Source organism: Pongo pygmaeus, chromosome 5, assembly GCF_028885625.2.
Source record: "Pongo pygmaeus isolate AG05252 chromosome 5, NHGRI_mPonPyg2-v2.0_pri, whole genome shotgun sequence".
NCBI classification, from domain to species: Eukaryota; Metazoa; Chordata; class Mammalia; order Primates; family Hominidae; genus Pongo; species Pongo pygmaeus.
In genome coordinates, this window is record NC_072378.2 from 117,485,395 (window position 1) to 117,510,287 (window position 24,893).

The 24,893-nt window shown below is 36.3% G+C and overlaps 1 protein-coding gene and 1 pseudogene across 3 annotated transcripts in view; one reads left to right on the forward strand and one right to left on the reverse strand.

Moving 5' to 3' along the window:
- The window catches only part of ROS1 (ROS proto-oncogene 1, receptor tyrosine kinase), a 156,993-nt gene extending 149,658 nt beyond the window's left edge, over positions 1 to 7,335 (reverse strand). For all 3 annotated transcript variants that reach the window (XM_054491542.2, XM_054491544.2, XM_054491543.2), the window contains exon 1: positions 6,923 to 7,335. In XM_054491542.2, coding sequence (XP_054347517.2) covers positions 6,923 to 7,045 — 123 coding nt within the window. In that variant the 5' untranslated portion in view covers positions 7,046 to 7,335. The remainder of the gene's footprint in view (positions 1 to 6,922) is intronic.
- A 5,776-nt stretch (positions 7,336 to 13,111) lies between these two features.
- Positions 13,112 to 13,974, forward strand: LOC129039259 (ras-related protein Rap-1b-like; annotated as a pseudogene).
- Positions 13,975 to 24,893: the final 10,919 nt, after the last annotated feature.

Genomic DNA, 24,893 nt, shown 5'->3' on the forward strand with positions numbered 1-24,893 from the left:
AAGACCCATCAGTGTGCTGTATTCAGGAAACCCATCTCACGTGCAGAGACACACATAGGCTCAGAATAAAAGGATGGAGGAAGATCTACCAAGCAAATGGAAAACAAAAAAAGGCAGGGGTTGCAATCCTAGTCTCTGATAAAACAGACTTTAAACCAACAAAGATCAAAAGAGACAAAGAAGGCCATTACATAATGGTAAAGGGATTAATTCAACAAGAAGAGCTAACTATCCTAAATATATATGCACCCAATACAGGAGCACCCAGATTCATAAAGCAAGTCCTGAGTGACCTACAAAGAGACTTAGACTCCCACACATTAATAATGGGAGACTTTAACACCCCACTGTCAACATTAGACAGATCAACGAGACAGAAAGTCAACAAGGATACCCAGGAATTGAACTCACCTCTGCACCAAGCGGACCTAATAGACATCTACAGAACTCTCCACCCCAAATCAACAGAATATACATTTTTTTCAGCACCACACCACACCTATTCCAAAATTGACCATATACTTGGAAGTAAAGCTCTCCTCAATAAATGTAAAAGAACAGAAATTATAACAAACTATCTCTCAGATCACAGTGCAATCAAGCTAGAACTCAGGATTAAGAATCTCACTCAAAACCGCTCAACTACGTGGAAACTGAACAACCTGCTCCTGAATGACTACTGGGTACATAACGAAATGAAGGCAGAAATAAAGATGTTCTTTGAAACCAACGAGAACCAAGACACAACATACCAGAATCTCTGGGAGGCATTCAAAGCAGTGTGTAGAGGGAAATTTATAGCACTAAATGCCCACAAGAGAAAGCAGGAAAGATCCAAAATTGACACCCTAACATCACAATTAAAAGAACTAGAAAAGCAAGAGCAAACACATTCAAAAGCTAGCAGAAGGCAAGAAATAACTAAAATCAGAGCAGAACTGAAGGAAATAGAGACACAAAAAACCCTTCAAAAAATTAATGAATCCAGGAGCTGGTTTTTTGAAAGGATCAACAAAATTGATAGACCGCTAGCAAGACTAATAAGAAAAGAGAGAAGAATCAAATAGACGCAATAAAAAATGATAAAGGGGATATCACCACCGATCCCACAGAAATACAAACTACCATCAGAGAATACTACAAACACCTCTACGCAAATAAACTAGAAAATCTAGAAGAAATGGATAAATTCCTCAACACATACACCCTCCCAAGACTAAACCAGGAAGAAGTTGAATCTCTGAATAGACCAATAACAGGCTCTGAAATTGTGGCAATAATCAATAGCTTACCAACCAAAAAAAGTCCAGGACCAGATGGGTTCACAGCCAAATTCTACCAGAGGTACAAGGAGGAGCTGGTACCATTCCTTCTGAAACTATTCCAATCAATAGAAAAAGAGGGAATCCTCCCTAACTCATTTTATGAGGCCAGCATCATCCTGATACCAAAGCCTGGCAGAGACACAACCAAAAAAGAGAATTTTAGACCAATATCCTTGATGAACATTGATGCAAAAATCCTCAATAAAATACTGGCAAACAGAATCCAGCAGCACATCAAAAAGCTTATCCACCATGATCAAGTGGGCTTCATCCCTGGGATGCAAGGCTGGTTCAATATACGCAAATCAATAAATGTAATCCAGCATATAAACAGAACCAAAGACAAAAACCACATGATTATCTCAATAGATGCAGAAAAGGCCTTTGACAAAATTCAACAACGCTTCATGCTAAAAACTCTCAATAAATTAGGTATTGATGGGACGTATCTCAAAATAATAAGAGCTATTTATGACAAACCCACAGCCAATATCATACTGAATGGGCAAAAACTGGAAGCATTCCCTTTGAAAACTGGCACAAGACAGGGATGCCCTCTCTCACCACTTCTATTCAACATAGTGTTGGAAGTTCTGGCCAGGGCAATTAGGCAAGAGAAGGAAATCAAGGGTATTCAATTAGGAAAAGAGGAAGTCAAATTGTCCCTGTTTGCAGATGACATGATAGTATATCTAGAAAACCCCATTGTCTCAGCCCAAAATCTCCTTAAGCTGATAAGCAACTTCAGCAAAGTCTCAGGATACAAAATCAATGTACAAAAATCACAAGCATTCTTATACGTCAATAACAGACAAACAGAGAGCCAAATCATGAGTGAACTCCCATTCACAATTGCTTCAAAGAGAATAAAATACCTAGGAATCCAACTTACAAGGGATGTGAAGGACCTCTTCAAGGAGAACTACAAACCACTGCTCAAGGAAATAAAAGAGGATACACACAAATGGAAGAACATTCCATGCTCATGGGTAGGAAGAATCAGTACCATGAAAATGGCCATCCTTCCCAAGGTAATTTACAGATTCAATGCCATCCCCATCAAGTTACCAATGACTTTCTTCACAGAATTGGAAAAAACTACTTTAAAGTTCATATGGAACCAAAAAAGAGCCCGCATCGCCAAGTCAATCCTAAGCCAAAAGAACAAAGCTGGAGGCATCACACTACCTGACTTCAAACTGTACTACAAGGCTACAGTAACCAAAACAGCATGGTACTGGTACCAAAACAGAGATATAGATCAATGGAACAGAACAGAGCCGTCAGAAGTAATGCCACATATCTACAACTATCTGATCTTTGACAAACCTGAGAAAAACAAGCAATGGGGAAAGGATTCCCTATTTAATAAATGGTGCTGGGAAAACTGGCTAGCCATATGTAGAAAGCTGAAACTTGATCCCTTCCTTACACCTTATACAAAAATCAATTCAAGATGGATTAAAGACTTAAATGTTAGACCTAAAACCATAAAAACCCTAGAAGAAAACCTAGGCATTACCATTCAGGACATAGGCATGGGCAAGGACTTCATGTCTAAAACACCAAAAGCAATGGCAACAAAAGCCAAAATTGACAAATGGGATCTAATTAAACTAAAGAGCTTCTGCACAGCAAAGGAAACTACCATCAGAGTGAACAGGCAACCTACAAAATGGGAGAAAATTTTCGCAACCTACTCATCTGACAAAGGGCTAATATCCAGAATCTACAATGAACTCCAACAAATTTACAAGAAAAAAACAAACAACCCCATCAAAAAGTGGGCGAAGGACATGAACAGACGCTTCTCAAAAGAAGACATTTATGCAGCCAAAAAACACATGAAAAAATGCTCACCATCACTGGCCATCAGAGAAATGCAAATCAAAACCACAATGAGATACCATCTCACACCAGTTAGAATGGCAATCATTAAAAAGTCAGGAAACAACAGGTGCTGGAGAGGATGTGGAGAAATAGGAACACTTTTACACTGTTGGTGGGACTGTAAACTAGTTCAACCCTGTGGAAGTCAGTGTGGCGATTCCTCAGGGATCTAGAACTAGAAATTCCATTTGACCCAGCCATCCCATTACTGGGTATATACCCAAAGGACTATAAATCATGCTGCTATAAAGACACATGCACACGTATGTTTACTGCAGTATTATTCACAGTAGCAAAGACTTGGAACCAACCCAAATGTCCAACAATGATAGACTGGATTAAGAAAATGTGGCACATATACACCATGGAATACTATGCAGCCATAAAAAATGATGAGTTCATGTCCTTTGTAGGGACATGGATGAAATTGGAAATCATCATTCTCAGTAAACTATCGCAAGAACAAAAAACCAAACACCGCATATTCTCACTCATAGGTGGGAATTGAACAATGAGAACACATGGACACAAGAAGGGGAACATCACACTTCGGGGACTGCTGTGGGGTGGGGGGAGGGGGGAGGGATAGCATTGGGAGATATACCTAATGCTAGATGACGAGTTAGTGGGTGCAGCGCACCAGCATGGCACATGTATACATATGTAACTTACCTGCACGTTGCGCACATGTACCATAGAGCCTAAAGTAATAATAATAATAATGATAATAATAATAATAATAATAAAATACATACTTCTAAAAAAAATAAATAAAAATAAAGATAAAAAGAAAAAAAAAAGAAACCTTGATATCTCAGTATTTGATAACTTACTTTAGGGCACTGATTACATAATTTACTTCTTTTGTATTCCCAACTGCATCCACCACAGAGCTGAATATACATAGATACCTAGAAAAATTTATTGAGTGGAATTGGTATTCCACTCAATAAATTGATATTGAATGAAATTTATTAAATTGCATTGATACTCTTGAGCCCTTCTCAATGTTAGTTCCTCAGTTGTTGTGATTTGTTAATTCAAAAAAAAAGGGGTTTGTGATGTAATTCAGGAATGGAAAACCAAATGTCGTATGCTCTCACTGAAAAGTGGGGGCTAAACTATGAGAATGCAAAGGCATAAGAATGATACAACGGGCTTTGGGGACTTAGGGGAAAGAGTGGGAGCAGGGTGAGGGATAAAAGACTACAAATATGGTGTAGTATATACATGGCTGATGGGTGAACCAAAATCTCACAGATGACCACAAAAGAATTTACTCATGTAACCAAATACCACCTGTTCCCCCAATAACTTATGGAAACATTAAAAAAGGTTTTGTTGCTAAAGAAGATGGGAAAATTATGATTAAACAAAGCCTTTAATATGTTATTGTGCCCAGTGAATCTACAAAAAGAGGGCATAGCAAAATACACTTCCACAAATTATTCAACCATGAATTCTTTTTTCTTTCTCATGAAGGATCTCACAATACTAGTGTTCTGAAGGGCATTATTTGTTGTTTTCTGCAGTACATGGCATCTAGAATTCAAAAAAACTTTTCAGTTAATACTTTCAACTAGTACATGCAGATCTCTGTTAATGTAAGCTAAAATTAATGTAAAATACCAATGCTCAAGCATAGAACTATGCCTCGTGCAATTTGGCCCACAATTCTAACATTTTATTTTTGGACAAGACATTCTTGTGGTGGTTTTTTTTTTTTTTTAAGAAAACATGTCTCAATATCAAGAATCACCCAATAAAATTATACATGACTTTCAGAGTAAATGCTCACGTTTTAAAAAATGATACAGAAAATATAATAAACTTGAGCACTTCATGTATCCTCTCCTGTGAACCATGGTTACATTCAATTGTACATTCACTTCACTTTTGTCCCTCCAGGCCCTGTGTGGGAACATGTAGTACTTTTACTGGTCAAATTGGCAGACCGTGTCTCTCTTGCTGTTGCCAAACATCAGCTGTGCCTTTCTCTGTAGGTGGTGAACGGAAGGCAACTCAACAAAGGAACAAACTGTCTATTCCTACTGCCAAACCCTGAAAGCAAGGAGCCCACACAAAAAGATAAGAATAAATAAAACTACAGTAAAATAAAATGGAGACTGCAATATTGGAAACAACTAAAATCAGTTTCAGTAGCAGGCAAATTAACAAATAAATTATGGTGGTACATTCATATAATGGAATACTCTAAAGATATTAAAGATTCTGTTTCTAAAAAAATTTCAGGGTCTAGGGGAAAACTCACAATACAATGTAATAAAAAGCTGGATGCATAGCTGGGTGTAAATTATAGATATATATGTACACACACATATTATATATGAGGAAAAATACTAAAAGAAAATTCAATCAAAAGGTTACTAGGGTTGGAATTACAAGTTTTTTATTCTTCTCTAGTTCTTTATGTTATAAATATTTTATTTAAAATGTATATTCTTATTATAATTAGAAAAAAGTTAAAATCTTTTTTAGAACATTTAGTTTTCCATTTAGTAGTTGAAACATTTAGTAGTTCCATTCTTCCATTTTTAAGTTTGGGTTACAAATATAAAAAACTAAAGCATGCAATTCTATATTAAAGGCAATGAAGTCTTTGGCAAAGATTTATATAAAATACTAAACTTTTTAAAAAATGCTACTAACCATGGTAAACCTAAGCAGTGTTTTAAACTACAGTTTAAATCAAAAGTGTATAAGCACAAGTTTCTTTTTTAATCTGCCACAGAATTCTATTTCCAATACTTTCGCATAATCTAATGAATACTATATTTAGTACTTGTATTATGTTTAAAAGTATGGCTATAGATAGGGTCATATGCAAACTATCATGATATTTTATTTGTGTTTAGACAGGAAGAGTGCATTTTTCTCTGTCTATAGAGTATTTGGTTTTTAAAGTTAATTCAGTGACTGTTTTAAGCACAACTAAATTACAACTGAAAAGAGATGGTACAATAGTTAGAGAAGGGATGACACCCAGAAATGAGAATGAAAGCATGAATTTCCATATAAAAAAACTCACTAAAATTATAAATGCACAAACAGAAATAAAGAAATGTACAAATAATTATTGCTTTAAAATATAATATTATTTTACATGGCATCTGTATCTGCTTCATTTTTCATCCAGCTCCCTACATAGCTGGAATTAGCAGGCATTATCCTGTGGCCAAACTGATTTCAGGTTTCAAGACAACTATTAATGACTTTGTAATAAATGAGTTTAAATAGAAAGTTTTTAAGTGTGCAAAATTGGCAAAATTGGTTCCATTTAAACCTCCTTTACCCAAAAAATATATGACCAAAATATATATGACCAAAAAAAAGACCAAAAAATATATGACCAAAATATATGCCCAAATATAAATATATGAATATAATGAATATATATGAATGTAAATATATGAATATATATGACCAAATATAAATATATGACCAAAAAAATATATGACCAAAAAATATATGACCACGTACCCTAAAGAAATATAATAGCCTGCTTTATCTTCTGCAATTATAAGGGCTCCTAACTTATTTAAGAAAAAATCATCTATCTTGCCTCGTTGCCACCACTTCTCGTAAGAAAACTCCTCGTAAGGAGAAAATAATTCTATCAGTTATAACAAGCTGAATTATACATGTTCCAGTTCCTGCAAAGACAAATGTTAGATTGTGAGACTTACCAGATTAGTTACACACGACTTTAGGCAGCTATTTAAAACTGTACACTGCACCACAGAAATCCATAGGCAGCCAAGAGTTGCAAAATTGACAAGTTTCGGAATAAGACAGTAAATGTTCTTCATCACTTCGCCAATGGCAGATTTTTAGATGGCCGGTCTAATTTTCTCCATTTTGCTATATGAATTATTTGGGCTTCATCACTTCAATTGGAGGAGTAGCTGATGGATTTTGTTTTGTTTGTTTTGCTATATTAGGATATACTTGCCTTTTGAAATAATACTTAGCCTTTTTCATTTAGACCTTTGAATCCTTGAAAGCTTGTAACAGTTCCCTAAGAGCTATTTCATAACAGCTTCCTTTTACTCCCATAAAGAAAGTCACCCACTGACAAAAGGTTAGTTCTTAGAAGAGCACTTCACATTGGAAATTAAAGAAAACGAGTTGCATATCAGCAAGGGTGTGACACATGCATAGTCTGAAACTGGAACATTTCAGTGGGTCGTCCACCACCTTACTTCTCTGAGCTCTTTTCCGCTCTGCAGGGAATCGGGTTTTGTCCACGTATGCTTTAGCAAACAGTAGCACTATTATAATAAAGAATTATTGAAAAAATAGAGGCACCCAAATGAAGCAATGCAACTGAGAGAGAAAACAGAACTCAGAAGCCAAATACATATTTTTAAATTTAAGAGCAAACAAAGCTGAAATTAATAGACAAATACCCTGGGAGAGAGTTAAAAACAAGGAAGTTGGTTAGAGCACTCTCAGAACTTTACTACATATTAACTAAAATACCGCCTTATCAGGTCTATCGAGACAGCTGAAACTAGTTACCAGAAACCTAAGATATGTTCAAGTGTCTGCCTTGAGAAGGAAACATTGTACAAGCTTCCTTCCTGCCTTCCTGCTTTCCTGCCTATCTTCCTTCCTCTCTCCTTCTCTCTTTCTTTCTCTCTCTCTCTCTCTTTCTTTCTTTCTTTCTGACTGAGTTTCTCTCTGTCGCCCAGGGTAGAGTGCAGCGGCGTGATCCCGGCTCACTGCAACCTCCGCCTCCCGGGTTCAAGCAATTCTCCTGCCTCAGCCTCCCGAGTAGCTGGGACTACAGGCGCCTGCCACCATGCCCAGCTAATTTTTGTATTTTTAGTAGAGACGGGGTTTCTCCATGTTGCCCAGAATGGTCTCCATCTCTTGACCTGGTGATCCGCCCACCTTGGCCTCCCAAAGTGCTAGGATTACAGGCGTGAGCCACCGTGGTGCAACCGGCCAACCTCCTTGTTTTCTTAAATAAATTATACTAAATGTAACTTAACCTTTTCTTAATGATAAAAGGTTCTCACTATGAGTAACACATGCATGAGATTTTGTTTTGAGCTCAACGTCTTTTTGATTGGATTTTTGTTTTTTAATTTTTGTGGGTACATAGTAGGTGTATGTATTTATGGGGTACAGGAGATGTTTTGAAACAGACATGCAATGTGAAATGAGCACATCATGAAGAATGGGGTGTCCATCCCCTCAAGCACTTATCCACTGAGTTGCAAACAATCCAAGTATGCTGTAAGTCATTTTAATATGTACAGTTATTATTGACTATAGCCACCCTGTTATGCTATCAAATAGTAGGTCTTATTTATTCTTTCTACATTTTTTGTACCCATTAACTGTCCCCATCTCCCATCCCCCACCCCACCCACCACTACCCTTCCCAGCCTCTGGCAACCATCCTTATACTCTCTTTGTCCATGAATTCAATTGTTTTGATTTTTAGATCCCATAAATAAGTGAAAACATGCTATGCTTGCCTTTCTGTGCCTAGCTCAATTCACTTAATGTAATAATCTCCAGTTCCATCCATATTGTTGGACATGACTAAATATGGCTGAATAGTTCTCCATTGTGTATATGTACCACATTTTCTTTACCCATTCATCTGTTGATGCATACTTAGTTTGCTTCCAAATCTTAGCTAATGTAAACAGTGCTGCAATAAACATTCGCATGCAGATATTTCTTTGATATACTGATTTTCTTTCTTTTAGGCATATACCCAGCAATAGAATTCTAGATCATATGGTAGCTCAATTTTTACTTTTTTGAGGAACCTCCAAACTGTTCTCCATAGTGGTTGTATTGATTTACATTCTAATAAAAAATATATGAGGGTTTCCTTTTCTCCACATTGCCACCAGCATTTGTTATAGCCTGTCTTTTGGACATAAGCCATTTTAACTGGGTAAGATAATATCCCATTGTAGTTTTGATTTGCATTTTTCTGATGATTAATGATGTTAAACACCTTTTCATATGCCTGTTTGTCATTCGTCTGTCTTTTGAGAAATGTCTATTCAAATCTTTTGCCTATCCTTTGATTGGATCATTTGATTTTTTCCTATAGAGTTGTTTGAGCTCCTTATTTATTCTGGTTATTAATCCCTTGTCTGGTGGGTAGTTTGCAAATATTTTCTCCCATTCTGTGGGTTTTCTCTTTACTTTGCTAATTGTATCCTTTGCTGTACAAAAGATTTTTAACTTGATGTGATCTCGTTTGTCCATTTTTGCTTTGGTTGCCTGTGCTTGTTGGGTATTGCTCAAGAAATTTTTGCCCCAACCAATGTCCTGGAGATTTCCCCAATGTTTTTTGTAGCAGTTTCATGGTTTGAGGTCTTAGATTTAAGTCTTTAGTCCATTTTGATTTGAATTTTGTATACAGAGAGAGATAGGAGTCTAGTTTTATTCCTTTATACATGGATATCCAGTTTTCCCCACACCATTTATTGAAGAGACTGTCTTTTCCCCAGTGTATGTTCTTGGCATCTTTGTCAAAAATGAGTTTACTGTAGGTGTGTGGATTTGTTTCTGGGTTCCCTAGTCTGTTTCACTGATCTATGTGTCTATTTTTATGCCAGTACCATGCTGTTTTGGTTACTATAGCTCTGTAGTATAATTAGAAGTCAGGTAATGCAATTCCTCCAGTTTTGTTCTTTTGCTTAGGATAGCTTTGGCTATTCTTGGTCTCTTGTGGTTCAATATAAATCTTAGGATTGTTTTTTCTATTTCTGTATTCTTGGTCTCTTGTGGTTCAATATAAATCTTAGGATTGTTTTTTCTATTTCTGTGAAGAATGTCATTGGTATTTTGATAGGGATTGCATTGAATCTGTAGATTGCTTTGGGGAGTATGGACATTTTAACAATATTGACTTTTCAAATTAATGAACATGGAATGTTTTTCCATTTTTTGTGTGTTCTAATCAATGTCTTTAATCAGTGTTTTATAGTTTTCATTACAGAGATCTTTCACTTCTTTGGTTAATTCCTAGATACTTAATTTTATTTGTAGCTATTGTAAATGGAATTACTTTCTTGATTTATTTTTCAGATTGTTCACTCTTGACATATAGAAATGCTACTACCGAATTACTAAATTTGTTTATCAGTTCTACTAGTTTTCTTGTGGAGTCTTCAGGTTTCTCAGAATGTAATTATGTCATCTGCAAACAAGGATAATTTGACTTCCTCCTTTACAATTTGGATGCCCTTAATATCTTTCTCTTGTCTGATTGCTTTAGCTGGGATGTCCAGTAGTGTGTTGAATGATGGTGGTGAAATGGGCATCTTTGTCATGTTCCAGACCTTAGAGGAAAGGCTTTCAGTTTTTCCCCATTCAGTATAATACTAGCTGTGGGTAGGTTATATATGGCTTTTATTATGTTGAGGTATGTTCCTTCTATCCCCGGTTTTTTTTAGGGTTTTTGTCATAAAGGGATGTTGAATTTTACCAAATGCTTGTTCAGCATCAATTAAAATGATCATATGGTTTTGACCCTTCATTCTTTTGATATGAGGTAGCATACTGATTGATTTGTATATGTTGAATCATCCTTCCATCCCAGGGATAAATCCCACTTGGTCATGATGAATGATCTGTCTAATGTATTGTTGAATTCAATTTGCTAGTATTTAGTTGTGGACTTTTGCATCAATATTCATCAAAGATTGGCCTGTAGTTTTCTTTTTTGGTGTGTCTTTATCTGGTTTTAGTATCAGGGAAATACTGGCCTCATAGAATGAGTTTGGAAGTGTTCCCTCCTGCTCTGTTTTTCAGAATAAGTTGAGTAGGATTGGTATTAGTTTTTCTTTAAATGTTTGCTAGAATTCAGCAGTGAAGCTATCAGGTCTCAGGCTTTTCTTTACTGGGAGGCTTTTATTACAACTGCAATCTCATTACTTGTTATTGGTCTGCTCAGGTTTTGGATTTCTTCCTAGTTCAATCTTGGCAATTTATATGTATCTAGGAACTTGTCCATTGCTTCTATATGTTTCCATTTATTAGCATATAGTTGCTTATAGTAGCCACTAATGATCCTTTGAATACCGCAGATATCAGTTGTAATGTCTCCTTTTTCATTTCTGATTTTATTTATTTTGATCTTCTTTCTTTTTTTCTTAAACTGGCTAAATTTGTCTACTTTGTTTAACTTTTCAAAAAAAAAACTTTCATTTTTTTTTGTTTTTTCCATTTTGTTCTGCTCTGATCTTTATTATTTCTTTTCTTCTACTAATTCTGGGTTTGGGTTGCTCTTGCTTTTCTAGTTCTTTAAAATGCATCATTAGATTGTCATTTGAAGTTTTTCCTTTTTTTTTTGATGTAGATACTTAGAGCTATAAAATTCTCTCTTAGTATTGCTTTTGCTATATCCCATAGGTTTTGGTATATTGTGTTTTCATTATCATTTGTTTGAAGAAACTTTTCAATTTCCTTCTTAATTTCTTCATTGGCTCACTGATCATTCAGGAGCATATTGTTTAAGTTCTATGTATTTGAATAGTTTCCAAAATTTCTCTTGTTATTAATTTCTAGTTTTATTTCTGTCAGAAAAGATGCTTGATATTATCTCAATTTTTTTAATGTTTTAAGATTCGTTTTGTGACCTAACATCTGGCCTATCCTTAAGAATGATTCATGTGCTGAGGAAAATAATGTGTATTCTGGCCGGGTGCAGTGGCTCATGCCTGTAATCCCAGCACTTTGGGAGGCCGAGGCGGGTGGATCACGAGGTCAGGAGATCGAGACCATCCTGGCTAACATGGCGAAACCCCGTCTCTACTAAAAATACAAAAACTTAGCCGGGCATGGTGGTGGGCGCCTGTAGTCCCAGCTACTCAGGAGGCTGAGGCAGGAGAATGGTGTGAACCCGGGAGACAGAGCTTGCAGTGAGCCGATATTGCGCCACTGCACTCCAGCCTGGGTGACACAGTGAGACTCTGTCTCAAAAAAAAAAAAAAAAAAAAAAAAAGGTGTATTCTGCAGCCCTTGGATAAAATGTTCTGTAAATATCTATTAGATCCATTTGATCTATATTGCAGATTAAGTCTGATGTTTCTTTGTTGATTTTCTGTCTGAATGATCTGTCCAATGCTGAAAGTGGAGTGTGGAAGTCTCCAGCTATTATTGTATTAGAGTCTCTCTCTCTCCTTAGCTCTAATAATATTTCTTTTATATATGTGGGTGCTCCAGTGTTGGGTGCATATACATTTAAAATTGTTGTATCCTCTTGCTGAGTTGACCCCCTTTATCATTATATAGTGACCTACTTCTCTTCTTATTGCTTTTGTCTTGAATTCTATTTTGTCTGATATAAGTATAGCTACTCCTGCTCTTGGCATGGAATATTTTTTTACAATCCTTTATTTTCCGTCTCTGTGTATCTTAATAGGTGAAGTGTGTTTCTTGTAGGCAGAAGATCAACTGGTTTTTTTTTTCATCCATTCAGCCAGTCTATGTCTTTTGATTGGAGAGTTTAGCCCATTGACATTTAAGTTTATTATGGACAAGTGAGGACTTACACCTGTCACTTTGTTCTTTTCTTATTGCTTTTTGGTCCTCCTTCTTTTTTTCATTCTTGTCTTCCTCTAGTGAAGATTATTTTCTCTGGTGATATGATTTAGTTTCTTGCTTTTTCTTTTTTTGTGCATTCATTGTATGTTTTTTAATGTGAGATTACCATGATGCTTGCAAATACGATTTTAAAACTCATTATTCAGGCATATAAATCAGCCAGAGTGGCAGTAGCAGAGGCAAGACCACCATAGCACCAGGAGTAGCAACTCAGAGAAAGCACAGAGCAACACTGACTGCAGAGACCTGGTGACAGCATGAGAGGTACTAGGTTTTCAAAAATTTGTATCATGCTTGAGTATAAATTAGTCATTCTTGGCTCAGGAGTTGTTGGAAATTCTGCTTTGACTGTACAATTTGTACAAATAATTTTGTTGAAAAACATGATTCTACAATAAAGGATATTACAGAAAGCAAGTTGAAATAGATACACAACTCTGTATGCTTGACATATTGGATACTGCAGGAACAGAACAATTTACAGAAATAAAGGGTTCGTACATAAAAAATGGACATTTTTGTATATGTATATGCTTTGTATTAGCATATACCATCCCAGCACAGTCCACATTTTATGATTTACAAGATCTGAGAGAACAGATTCTTTAAGTTAAAGACACTGGTATTGTCCCAATGATTGTTGGTAATAAGTGTGACTTGGAAGATAAAAGAGTTGTAGGGGAAGGAACAAGGTCAAAATCTAGCAAGACAATGGAACAACTGTGCATTCTTAGAATCTTCTGCAAAATAAAAAATAAATCTTAATAAGGCCAGGCATGGTGGCTTATGCCCGTAATCTCAGCATTTTGGGAGGCCAAGGAGGGTGGATCACCTGAGGTCAGGAGTTTGAGACCAGCCAGGCCAACATGATGAAACCCTGTTTCTACTAAAAATAGAAACAGGCGTGGTGGCACATGCCTGTAATCCTAGCTACTCTGGAGGCTGAGGCAGGAGAGTCACTTGAACCCAGGAGGTGGAGGTTGCAGTGAGCTGAGATCACGCCATTGTTTTCCAGCCTGGGCAAAAAGAGTGAAACTCCGTCTCAAAAAAAAAAGAAAAGTTAATGAGACTTTTACTACCTAGTGTGGCAATTAACAGAAAAACTCCAATGCCTGGGAAGGCTTGCAAAAAGTCATCATGCCAGCTGCTTTAATATACTAACTGCACTGTAGCTCTGAGCCAGATCTGAAGAATGTTGCCCAATTCAACAGTGCCTGAGCAATTCCAACTTTGTTAAACCTACCAACGGCGTAAGTGGACTCTCCTGTGGTGATGCCCTTTAAGAGACAGATGAAAGATACCATATCAGTTTGCACATTCTAATAACTTTCCAGTACCACGAGAGAGATTTTTACTTATCTAATAGTCCTAGAGTATGCAGCTGGTAAAACCAGAAGCTACATCCAGTATTACTGCTAAGAGACTTTCTTCACCCACCAATGTTGTACATGTATGAAAATGGCGTACTGTATACTTGAACAAGCCCCATGCTTTGTATTGGAGAGTACAATAACGCAAATTGTAAAAGCACCACTATTTTGGCATAATAAAAGAAAGTCCAAAGAGATCCTATACAGACTACTCCAGATACTTTTGATTTGTTGGTACTTGTAGCTTATCATAATTTTTTTAAAAATTCAAGATCATTATCATTGTACAAATTATGCATTATGATTAACACAGCTATATAGTTTTTTTAAATTTTTTAAAGAGAAACTATGAAGCAGTGATCTTGTCTTTAAAATATAATAGTCCTTTCAGTATAATATCTTATTTTGAAGATGTTGCCTTTAATATCTGTCGGGAAAGAAATGTCCAGACTTTTCAAATCTCTTATTATATTTTTCCTTTTTCGTTTACATAGGAAAAATGTTTATAGTTGTGTGTACAGTAAGAGTCTACAACAAGAAGTGGATATTTTCAAACAATTTTTTTTTTTTTTTTTTGAGACAGAGTCTCGCTCTGTCGCCCAGGCTAGAGTGCAATGGTATGATCTCGGCTTACCACAACCTTCACCTCCGGGGTTCAAGCAATTCTTCTGCCTCAGCCTCCCCAGTAGCTGGGATTACAGGCATGCACCACCACACCCGGCTAATTTTGTATTTTTAGTAGAGACCGGGTTTCTCCATTTTGGCCAGGCTGATCTCAAACTCCCAACCTCAGGTGATTTGCCCACCTTGGCCTTCCAAAGTGTTGGGATTACAGTCTTGAGCCACCGCGCCTGGCCAGCTTACACATTTTTATGCATGACCATGCAAGATAAAGATTGCCTGTATAGTAAGCCAACATTGGGGTAGAGGGTCATAGTTTACAGGTAACTGATGGTCTCCTCAAGGGAGAAAGAAAAAGATTTACTTACTACCTAGTCATTATGGTTGAATTTTGTACCATGAGCCTTAGAGATTCGAAAATAAATTGAAAAATAACAATTTTAAAAATATTCTGCACTACTATTTGAAACATAAGACTTTAAAAGCCTCCTAATTTATCTCAAGTTAGAATAAGATATTCTAAATAAATCACAAAAGTTCAGACCAAGCAAGCTCCTCTGAAGTGTCTGAACAAAATTTTAGGTGAAAGTATTAAAATGTTGTCCTAACAAACAAGACTGAAACTTCTGCACAATCCCTTATAAGAAATCAAATTTTCCATAGGATCAATTCTACAATTAAGAGATTACATTCTGAAAAAATGGCCTTTTTCATAAACTGCATCAGTGAGGTAGCTTTGTGAAAGAGCAAATTGTTAAAATGGTTCCCATCATCTAATTCTAATCTTGCTTCCTTGGGATGAGCACTACGACTGGTTAGCAACAGAATTGATTTTATGTCATCAGATACATTTATGAATTCTGAAATTATATGCATTGAAAATATAAAGTGTATATCCTCAGACTCAGTTGTGTGCAAGAAATATCATATGACCCAAGGGAAGTTAAATTGTACAGTCATAAAAAAGAGCCCCGAATATGGACCCACTGCCTTTTTACCATTAGGCTAGAGAGGAGCCATGTCAACATTCAAGAACTAAAAATTTTACATGCAAGAAAATTCTTACTCAAGCACACACTTCTACCATCATTTCTCTCTTTTTTTAATTGACACAATTTATAGGGTACATAGTGATGTTTCTTACACATAATGTGTAGTGATCAGATCAGGGTAATTAACATATTCATCAGGTCAAACATTTATCATTTCTTTGTGTTGGGAACATTCAAAATCCTCCTTCTAGCTATTTGAAACTATGTAATATATTGTTGTTAACTATAGTCATCTTACAATGGTATAGAACACTAGAACTTATTCCTCCTATCTAGCTGTAATTTAATATTCTTTAACAAATCTCTCTCTATCCCTCTGTTCTCCCTGCCCTTCCCACTCTCTCATATCTTTCTTTCTTTCTACTTTTTACTTCTATTACATCAACTTTTTTTAACTCACTTCCACATGTAAGTGAGAACATACAGTGTGTAGCTTTCTGTTCCTGGCTTATTTCACTTAACCTAATGTCCTCTAATTCCATCCATGTTGCTGCAAATGACAGAATTTCATTCTTTTTATGGTGGAGTGGTACTCCATTGTGTATATATGCCACATTTATTTTACCTATTTATCTGTTGTTGGATACCTAGGTTGATTTCATATCTTGGCTGTTGTGAATAGTGCTGCAATAAACATGTGGGTGAAGATGTCTCTTTAATATACTGATGTTCTTCCTTTGGATAAATGCCCAATAGTGAGATTGCTGGATCATATGGTAGTAGTTCCATTTGTAGTTTTTTTTTAAGAACCTCCAAACTGTGTTCCATGGTGACTTTACTAGTTTACATTCCCACAAATTGTGTATAAGGGTTCTCTTCTCTCCACATCCTCGCCAGCCATTGTTATTTTTTGTCTTTTTGATAATAGCCATCCTACCTGGAGTGACATGATATCTCAATGTGGTTTTTATTTGCATTTCCCTAATGATTAATGATATTGAGCATTTTTTCATATATTTGTTGGCCATTTGTATGTCTTCTGTGAAATGTCTTCTCAGATCATGTACTTTCATACATACATATATGTACTTCATACATATATAAAGTAATTTTGGGGATCTCTATTTTGTTCCACTGGTCTGTGTGTCTGTTTTTATGCCAGTACAATACTGTTTTGGTTACTAGAGCTTTGTAGTATATTTTGAAGTCTGGTGGTGTGAGGCCTTCAGCTTTGTTCTTTTTGCTTAGGATTTCCTTAGCTATTTGGGAGTCTTTTGTGGTGCCATACAAGTTTTAGGACTGTTTTTCCTAATATCTATAAAAAATGACATTGATATTTTGATATGGATTGTATCGAACGCAGATTGCTTTGGATAGCATGGTCATTTTAACAATATTCTTCCAATCCATGAGCATGGGATGTCTTTTTATTTGTGTATCTTCTTCAATTTCTTTCATCAGCGTTTTGTAGTTTTCCTTGTAAAGGTATTTCACTTCATTGGTTAAATGTGTTGCTAGGTATTCTTTTGTGGCTATTGTAAATGAGATTGCCTTCTTGATTTCCTTTTCAGCTAGTTCTTTGTTAATGTATAGAAATGTTACCAATTTTTGTATATTGATTTTGTATCCTGCCACTTTACCAAATGTGTTTATCCATTCCAAGAGTTTTGTGGTAGTGTTTAGGTTTTACTATGTATAAGATCATGTCATCTACAAACAGGGACAATTTGACTTCCTCCTTTCCAATTTGGATGCCCTTTATTTCTCTCTCTTGCCCAATTGCTCTGGCTTGCCATCATGTCTTACTGCAGTATCAGGCTCACTACAAGCCTGTTCATGGTCTACCATAGGTTGAACCTTGAAATCGGCCAAAACACAGATACACTGAACATCACCAGAGCAATAAGTATTTCTCTCACGGAATATTTTGTGATATTAATCAATGATATCACAAGATATCCCACCTGATGTTGTCCTCATTTAAGTTCCTTACACCCAGTGTATCTCATCTTTATGCCTTGGGGAAGAGGTGATGCCATAGAGTACAAAGAACAAAAATATTAAGTAATTAGTATTTGAGTTTTAAAAGCCAATGTCCCAGCCTAGAATAACAGAATCTGAAAACAGATAATAAGTTTAGTTTCTGGTCTGCAATTTGTTAATGCTATATAATTTTTAAATTAAAAAGTTATTTTAGGCTAGGAACTTGGTTGTTGAAATGCAAAAGTGGGCTATTTGACATTCTTGTTCTCTGCATTCCATCCCTGAGGCTTGAAGATGACAATGGGATCAATCACAGCATGCCTTTTGCATGACATGATGAAAAATAAAATCACATTGTAAAAGGCATAATTTAGGGTCTTTTTTTTTTTTTTACTGTCCTCAAATATTTACTTCTGAGTGCTCAGGGGATGTTTTTATCATCATCATTGTTGTTATTATTACTCAGAACATTTTTCCCTGCCACTTTCAAGTCTGGAGCTTTTTCAGAAACCTAAAGTTCTAAAAGGCTGGATTTTAAGTGGTTGCTTTTTCTTTGAATGAGTATATTTAATAGTCATTAAATATCAGTCTCTGGGAGGTTGAGGTAGGAGGATCACTTGAGCCCAGGAGGCAAAGGGTGCGGTGAGCACTCCAGCTTAGGTAACAGAGTGAGAACTTGTTTAAAAAAAAATCAGTTTCATGAAGAATTTTTAATGACTTGAGGAAATTAATGCTATGATACTAGGTAGAAAGAAGTACAGTCATAAGCCACCTAATGACGTTCCAGTCAATGACGGACCAGATATATGGAGGTGGTCCCATTGGCTGCAGTAGAGGTGAAAAGTTCTTATTGCCTAGTGACGTTGTAGCTGTCATAACATCGTAGTGCAAAGTATTACTCATGTGTTTGTGGTGATGCTGGTGTAAATAAACCTACTGCACTGCTAGTTGCATAAAAGTATTGCATATACAATTATGTAGAGTACATAATACTTGATGCTGGTGTAAAACCTACTGCACTGCTAGTTGTATAAAAGTATTACATATACAATTATGTAGAGTACATAATACTTGATAATGATAATAAAGAACTATGTACTGGTTTATGTGTTTACTAAACTATACTTTATTATTTTAGAGTATGCTCCTTCTACTGATTAAAAAAAAAAGTTAACTATAAAACGGCTTTTTAGTTAACTATAAAAACTACCTTTAGGTAGGTCCTTAGGCAGAAGGTATTCCAGAAGAAGGCCTTGTTAAAAGAGATGGCCTCTTCATGTGTGTTATTACCACTAAAAACTTTTCAGTGGGACAAGATCTGGAGGTGGAAGACAGAGATGTTGATGATCCTGATTCTGTGTAAGCCTAGGCTAATGCGTTTGTGTTCTAGTTTTTAACAAGAAAGTTTTAAAAGTAAAAAATAAAAATTAAAAAAATTAAATAGGAGAAAGCTAATAGAATAAAGATATAAATAAAGAAAATATTTTTGGACAACTGTACAATGTGTGTGTTTTATGCTGTGTTATTACAAGAGTCAAAACTTTTTTTAAGTTTTTATGGTAAGCTAAGGTTAATTTATTATTGAGGAAAGAAAAATATTTTTATAAACTTAGTGCAGCTGAAGTATACAGTGTTTATAAAGTCTATGGTAGTGTACGAGAACATCCTTTGCCTTCATACTCACTCACCACTCACTCACTGAATTACCTAGATCCACTTTCAGTCCTGCAGGCTCCATTCATGGTAAGTGTCCTGTACATGTGTACCATTTTTTATCTTGTATGCCATATATTACTATACCTTTTCTATGTTTAAATATATTTAGATGCACAAATACTTATCATCGTGTTACAATTGCCTACATCATCCAATATAATAACATGTTATACAGGTTTGTGGCCTAGAAGCAATAGGCTATACCATATAGCCTAGGCATGTAGTTGGCTATACCATCTAAGTTTGTGAAGGTACACTCTATGATGTTCACACAAAATTGCCTAACAATGCATTTCTTAGAATGTACTTCATCATTAAGTGATGAATAACTATATAAAACCATATATTTTTATGATAATGATCTCATCTATGTAAAATAAAATAGAAAAAATTGATAAAAATATACCAAAATATTTTTCTCTGAGTGGTTTAAAAAATGAAAACTTCTGTGTCTTCACACATTTCCCTAGTTTATACATTTTCTGCAAGACAAATGCTACAATAAGAGCAGTAGTTTTATTACTTCCAGTATCATATTTACAGATTTCTTTGTACAAATTTCATGAAATCTTTTATCTGTTCCCCTGATTCCCAGCATGCATAGACCCCAGCTTCTCTCAAGCGACACCTCCAACAGGTAGCTCATCTGTGCCCCCAGGTTTGGGCTCTCATTGCCGCCATGGGTCAGAATTTAAGGCACCTTCACTCCATAGATGAAGATTGTATTGGATCAATTTTGCTCTATTTCTCATTTTAGCCTTGTGACTCATTTCCAACTGTTGAGTCTCTGGCCAGAGTCAGGGTTCCATAAACTTCTGTTAGACACATCTAAATTTGTATCTTCACAAATAATCTGCATGCTGATGACTGGTTCTCATTCATTGGCTACTGGCTGAATTTTCTGCATCAGAACCGCTAGTCTCCAAGAATATTGCTTGTGCCTCATGCACTGATATCCCTATGGTTTATCTCGACCCTGCTATCCACAGATTCAGTGCACCCTACCACCGCTCCTTCTAGAGATCCATTGCCTTCTTAACTCCTCTTCTTAACAAAAGCATTGCCTTTTATTTAATTATCCCAAGTATTTGCATTTTTGAGCCTTTTAAATTTAATAGTAGACTAAAAGACATTGTGTGTCTTAATGGAAGCTATTTCTAGAAATTGAGCCCAGATACTGGATGACCCTCTAAACATTTTACCTAAAGGTAGCCCTGAAGTGAAAACTGCTTTAGTGGTAAAGGTAAGAGATTTTCAAAAGCAAAGCCAGGCTTCTCAGCCTTTTCTTTATCTCCCAGGCTCCAGAGATACAGGAGCCAAAGTTGAAATAGGGTTTTCACTGTTTTTCTTCCTTGTGAGTAACCCCAACCATGTTCTCTATGCAGTTTCTCCACTCCCAGTATACTGAGGCCCGTGAATGCTACAGGATACTATTGCAGCACCAGTCACTGTGCAGACTACCCACCTCCACTACCATCCCCCTCTTGGGCCAGAATCACTGCTGTTTCAAACTCTCACTCTAGGCATGACTATATGGACAGAAAAATGAAAAGCAACTGGCAAGGAACACCTGATGGACAGAGATAGCAAAGAGATTATTGATGAGGCTCATGGAGGCAGAGAACCTCAATGGGATTGGGTCAAGGGGGTGGGGACAGAAACTTTTACCCATGAGAACCAAGTCTTAGGAGAAAAGAAGGAAACCCTACTAAATACATCATTTATGGTTGTTTACCATTTATGACTAATTAGTCTGAGCACAAAATCAATTCTGAATACCAACTTCAAACTAAAAAACTATCCTTCCAAGTTACCTTAAAGTTCACCTAGGAGGCCGGGCGCGGTGGCTCACGCCTGTAATCCCAGCACTTTGGGAGACCGAGGTGGGCGGATCACGAGGTCAGGAGATCAAGACCATCCTGGCTAACACGGTGAAACCCCATCTCTACTAAAAATACAAAAAATTAGCCGGGCGTGGTGGTGGGCGCCTGTAGTCCCAGCTACTCGGGAGGCTGAGGCAGGAGAATGGCATGAACCTGGGAGGCAGAACTTGGAGTGAGCCGAGATCATGCCACTGCACTCCAGCCTGGGCGACACAGCGAGACTCCATCTCAAAAAAAAAAGGTCATCTAGGAACAAGAAGAATGAGAATCTTTCAGGGTTCTTTGCTTCAAAAATTATTGCAGTGTTAAAGTGAATTTCTTGACAAATCAAGAAATGGTTCTTGAACTTTAACATGTATGGAGAGTTTATCAGGTGGTAAAACATGTTGTTAGATACTTTGATGCACTTTATTTCTCTTATCCCATACATCAGGCCTGTAACACTAAAGCCCTCACCTTTTCTATTGTTAAAAAAATGTAAAAAAAAAAAAAAAAAAAAAACTTAAGGCAAATTAAATTTAACAGAGTTTATTTGAGCAAAGAATGATTCATGAATCAGGCAGCATTCAGAACCAGGAGAGGTTCAGAGAGTTCTACCCAGCAGCATGAACAATAAGCTTTTATAGGCTGGACACTGAAGAAAGTATATAAATCATCTGATTGACTACAGCTAGACAGTTGCCTTATTTGGGCATGGTGTGATGAGTCTTTTGACTTATTGGAGCATGGTCGGATCAGTTGCAGCCTATGATTGGGTGAAGCGCAACTGTTTGTTACAAAAGTGTGCTCCTAAATTAAGTGTTTATTTATTTAACTACTAAGTTATATTGCAGTTTATCACATAAAAACTTAAAGAATGGAGATATCCTCAGGGCAATGGCCTCCTACTTATTTAATCTGACACCATCTCTTAGAACTTACACAGTAGTTACGCCATGGACTCCCATATTAGTCAATGTCCGACCCTGATGTCACCACTTATAAGCTAAGTGACCACAGGAGTTACTTAAGTTCTGTCTGCCTCAATTTTCTCATCTGTAAATGGAGGTAATAACAGATTCAACCTCAAAATGTTGGTACCCACCACATGGGAAATTCCTAATAAATTACCACACATGCTTTAAAATTTTGTAATTTTAGAAGTTCATGTTGTTCAAGTTAGAGGGTAAATTAGTCATAATGATTTGTCACATAAAGATTCAACAGTTATTTAGTGCCAGCTATTTGCCAAAGACTGCAAGGCACTGTGAAGACAACAGTGAACTAAACAGATAAAAATCCCTGTGCTCATCTGGGTAGGGCTGGGGGAGGACAGGGCAGACATAAGCAAGTAAAACATGTAAGTTATTATTTGGTGAAAAGTATTAAAGAGAAAAAAGGACAGCCTTGTAGGGATTGAGGGCTAGGTGTGCAGGCTGCTATTTTAAATATAATAACATTACTTACACCTTACACAATTTTGTTTATTATTAGTGAGATATTAAGTTTATGATTTTAATTAAAACCATGAATTGGTCTTTCCTAAGTCAACGAGGTTATCTGCTCACAAATTAAAAACATCTACACAAACTTTTGTAGCTATTTATATTTAATGAAAAAGTTTATCAGTATTTCTCACATACTTTCAATGAGAGCACTTTGACCACTTAAAGATCACAAGTAAGCATAAAGTGTCTCATTTTAGAAGTTCTATTGTAATGATAGACGTACTATTTAAACTCATAGAAGATGAAGGAGTAGGAAACCATGACTTCAGACTTAGAAAAGATCCGCATTTCTTTCTTCAATCAGCTAGTCTGCATTTTCAAATATTGCAACATACATTTCAGACAAAGTTTTCAATTGTACCCTTTGATACAAAATTTCACAATGCAAAATGGTTGCAAAATTCCTCCAACATATAACAATACAATATTTACTTTACTCTCAAAGACTTGGCTTCGAAAGCAGGTTAATGCAAACCACAGGCACCAGAACATTAATAGGAAAGAGTCTAGAGAGTGGACCTCAGTGCAGAGCTGCAGTATCATCAGGAAAGCAGGCTTGTGTGCCCAGTGCCTACCTAGTGAGTGGGAAGTAATCTGCTTTGGGAGCTTCTTTCAAGATTCCTATTTAAAAGGTCATTATTAAGGAAAAGAGAGTCTGCAGTAGGAATTTTGAAGATATGCTATTGTATTAGTCTGTTTTCATGCTGCTGATAAAGACATACCTGAAACCAGAAAGAAAAAGAGGTTTAATGGACTTACAGTTCCACGTGGCTAGGGAGGCCTCACAATCATGGCAGAAGGCAAGGAGGACCAAGTCACATCTTACATGGATGGCAGCAGGCAAAAAGAGAGTTTGGGCAGGGAAACTCCCCCTTTTCAAAACCATCAGATCTCATGAGACTTATGCGCTATCATGAGAACAGCATGGGAAAGACCTGCCCCCATGATTCAATTACTTCCCACCAGGTGCCTCCCACAACACATGGGAATTCAAGATGAGATTTGGCTGTGGGGACAGAGCCAAACCATATCAGCTATTTAAATTTTTACGTAACGTATCAAAGTTTAATTCCCTTGTTTTGAAATATACATGTAATTCAGAATGGTTCTGATTGTTTCTGCCTTTGACACAGAATCATAGCCATTTTGAAACAGACATGAGGCATGTTCTCTTAAACTTAATGAGTATTTACTACTCACTGGAGAATGGTTTATAAGGATTGTCTTGTTCCATTCTCTTCAAGACTCAATAAAATAATTGTTAGCATATCCATTTACAGTTGAGAAAAGTGAAGCATAAAGAGGTTTAAAAAGCTTCTCAGGTACACACAGATAGGAGGTAGCAGCATTGGAAATGAAACCTAAGTTTATGTGACCCTAAAGTTCATAACCTTAACCTTAATATTAAGCTGCCATTAGCCAGATGATGTTTTAAATGAGTCATTAGTATTCTTTTCTTTTTAGGAGGCTGGAATATCTCATTCGAACAGTCCTGCTCCTTTTAAGGAGGAAATTTATTTTATGTATAACTATGACTTCAAAGTTTAGAATAACCCCTACCACCACAAAAAATAAAAACAAAAACCAATGATCAAACACAGAGGAGAAAAAATCCCTGAACTACAGGAAATTGCATTCTAAGGGTTGCTATAACTAAACATCTCTCGGTTTTGGAATGTGAATAAAGCTTTCAGGGGTAATGGCAATATTTTAAGTCTATTATTACCCATTGTAATCAAAACACTTCTTAAATAAATATTTAATAATAGGCTTAGATTCCTAGAGTCACTGGCACATCTCTTGTTCTCTTCCTATAATCTAGTTTCTAATCTTTCTCTTCAATTTTTAACCTTCTACAGCTGCACTGTCTGGTAGGGTAGCCACTAGTCACATGTGGCAACTAAGCATTTGACAGGTAGCTAGTACGAATTGGGGCATCCTGTAAGTGTAAGCTATCTCAATTGTTAATATTGATTACATATTTAATGATATTTTGATATATTGGGTTAAATAAAATGTT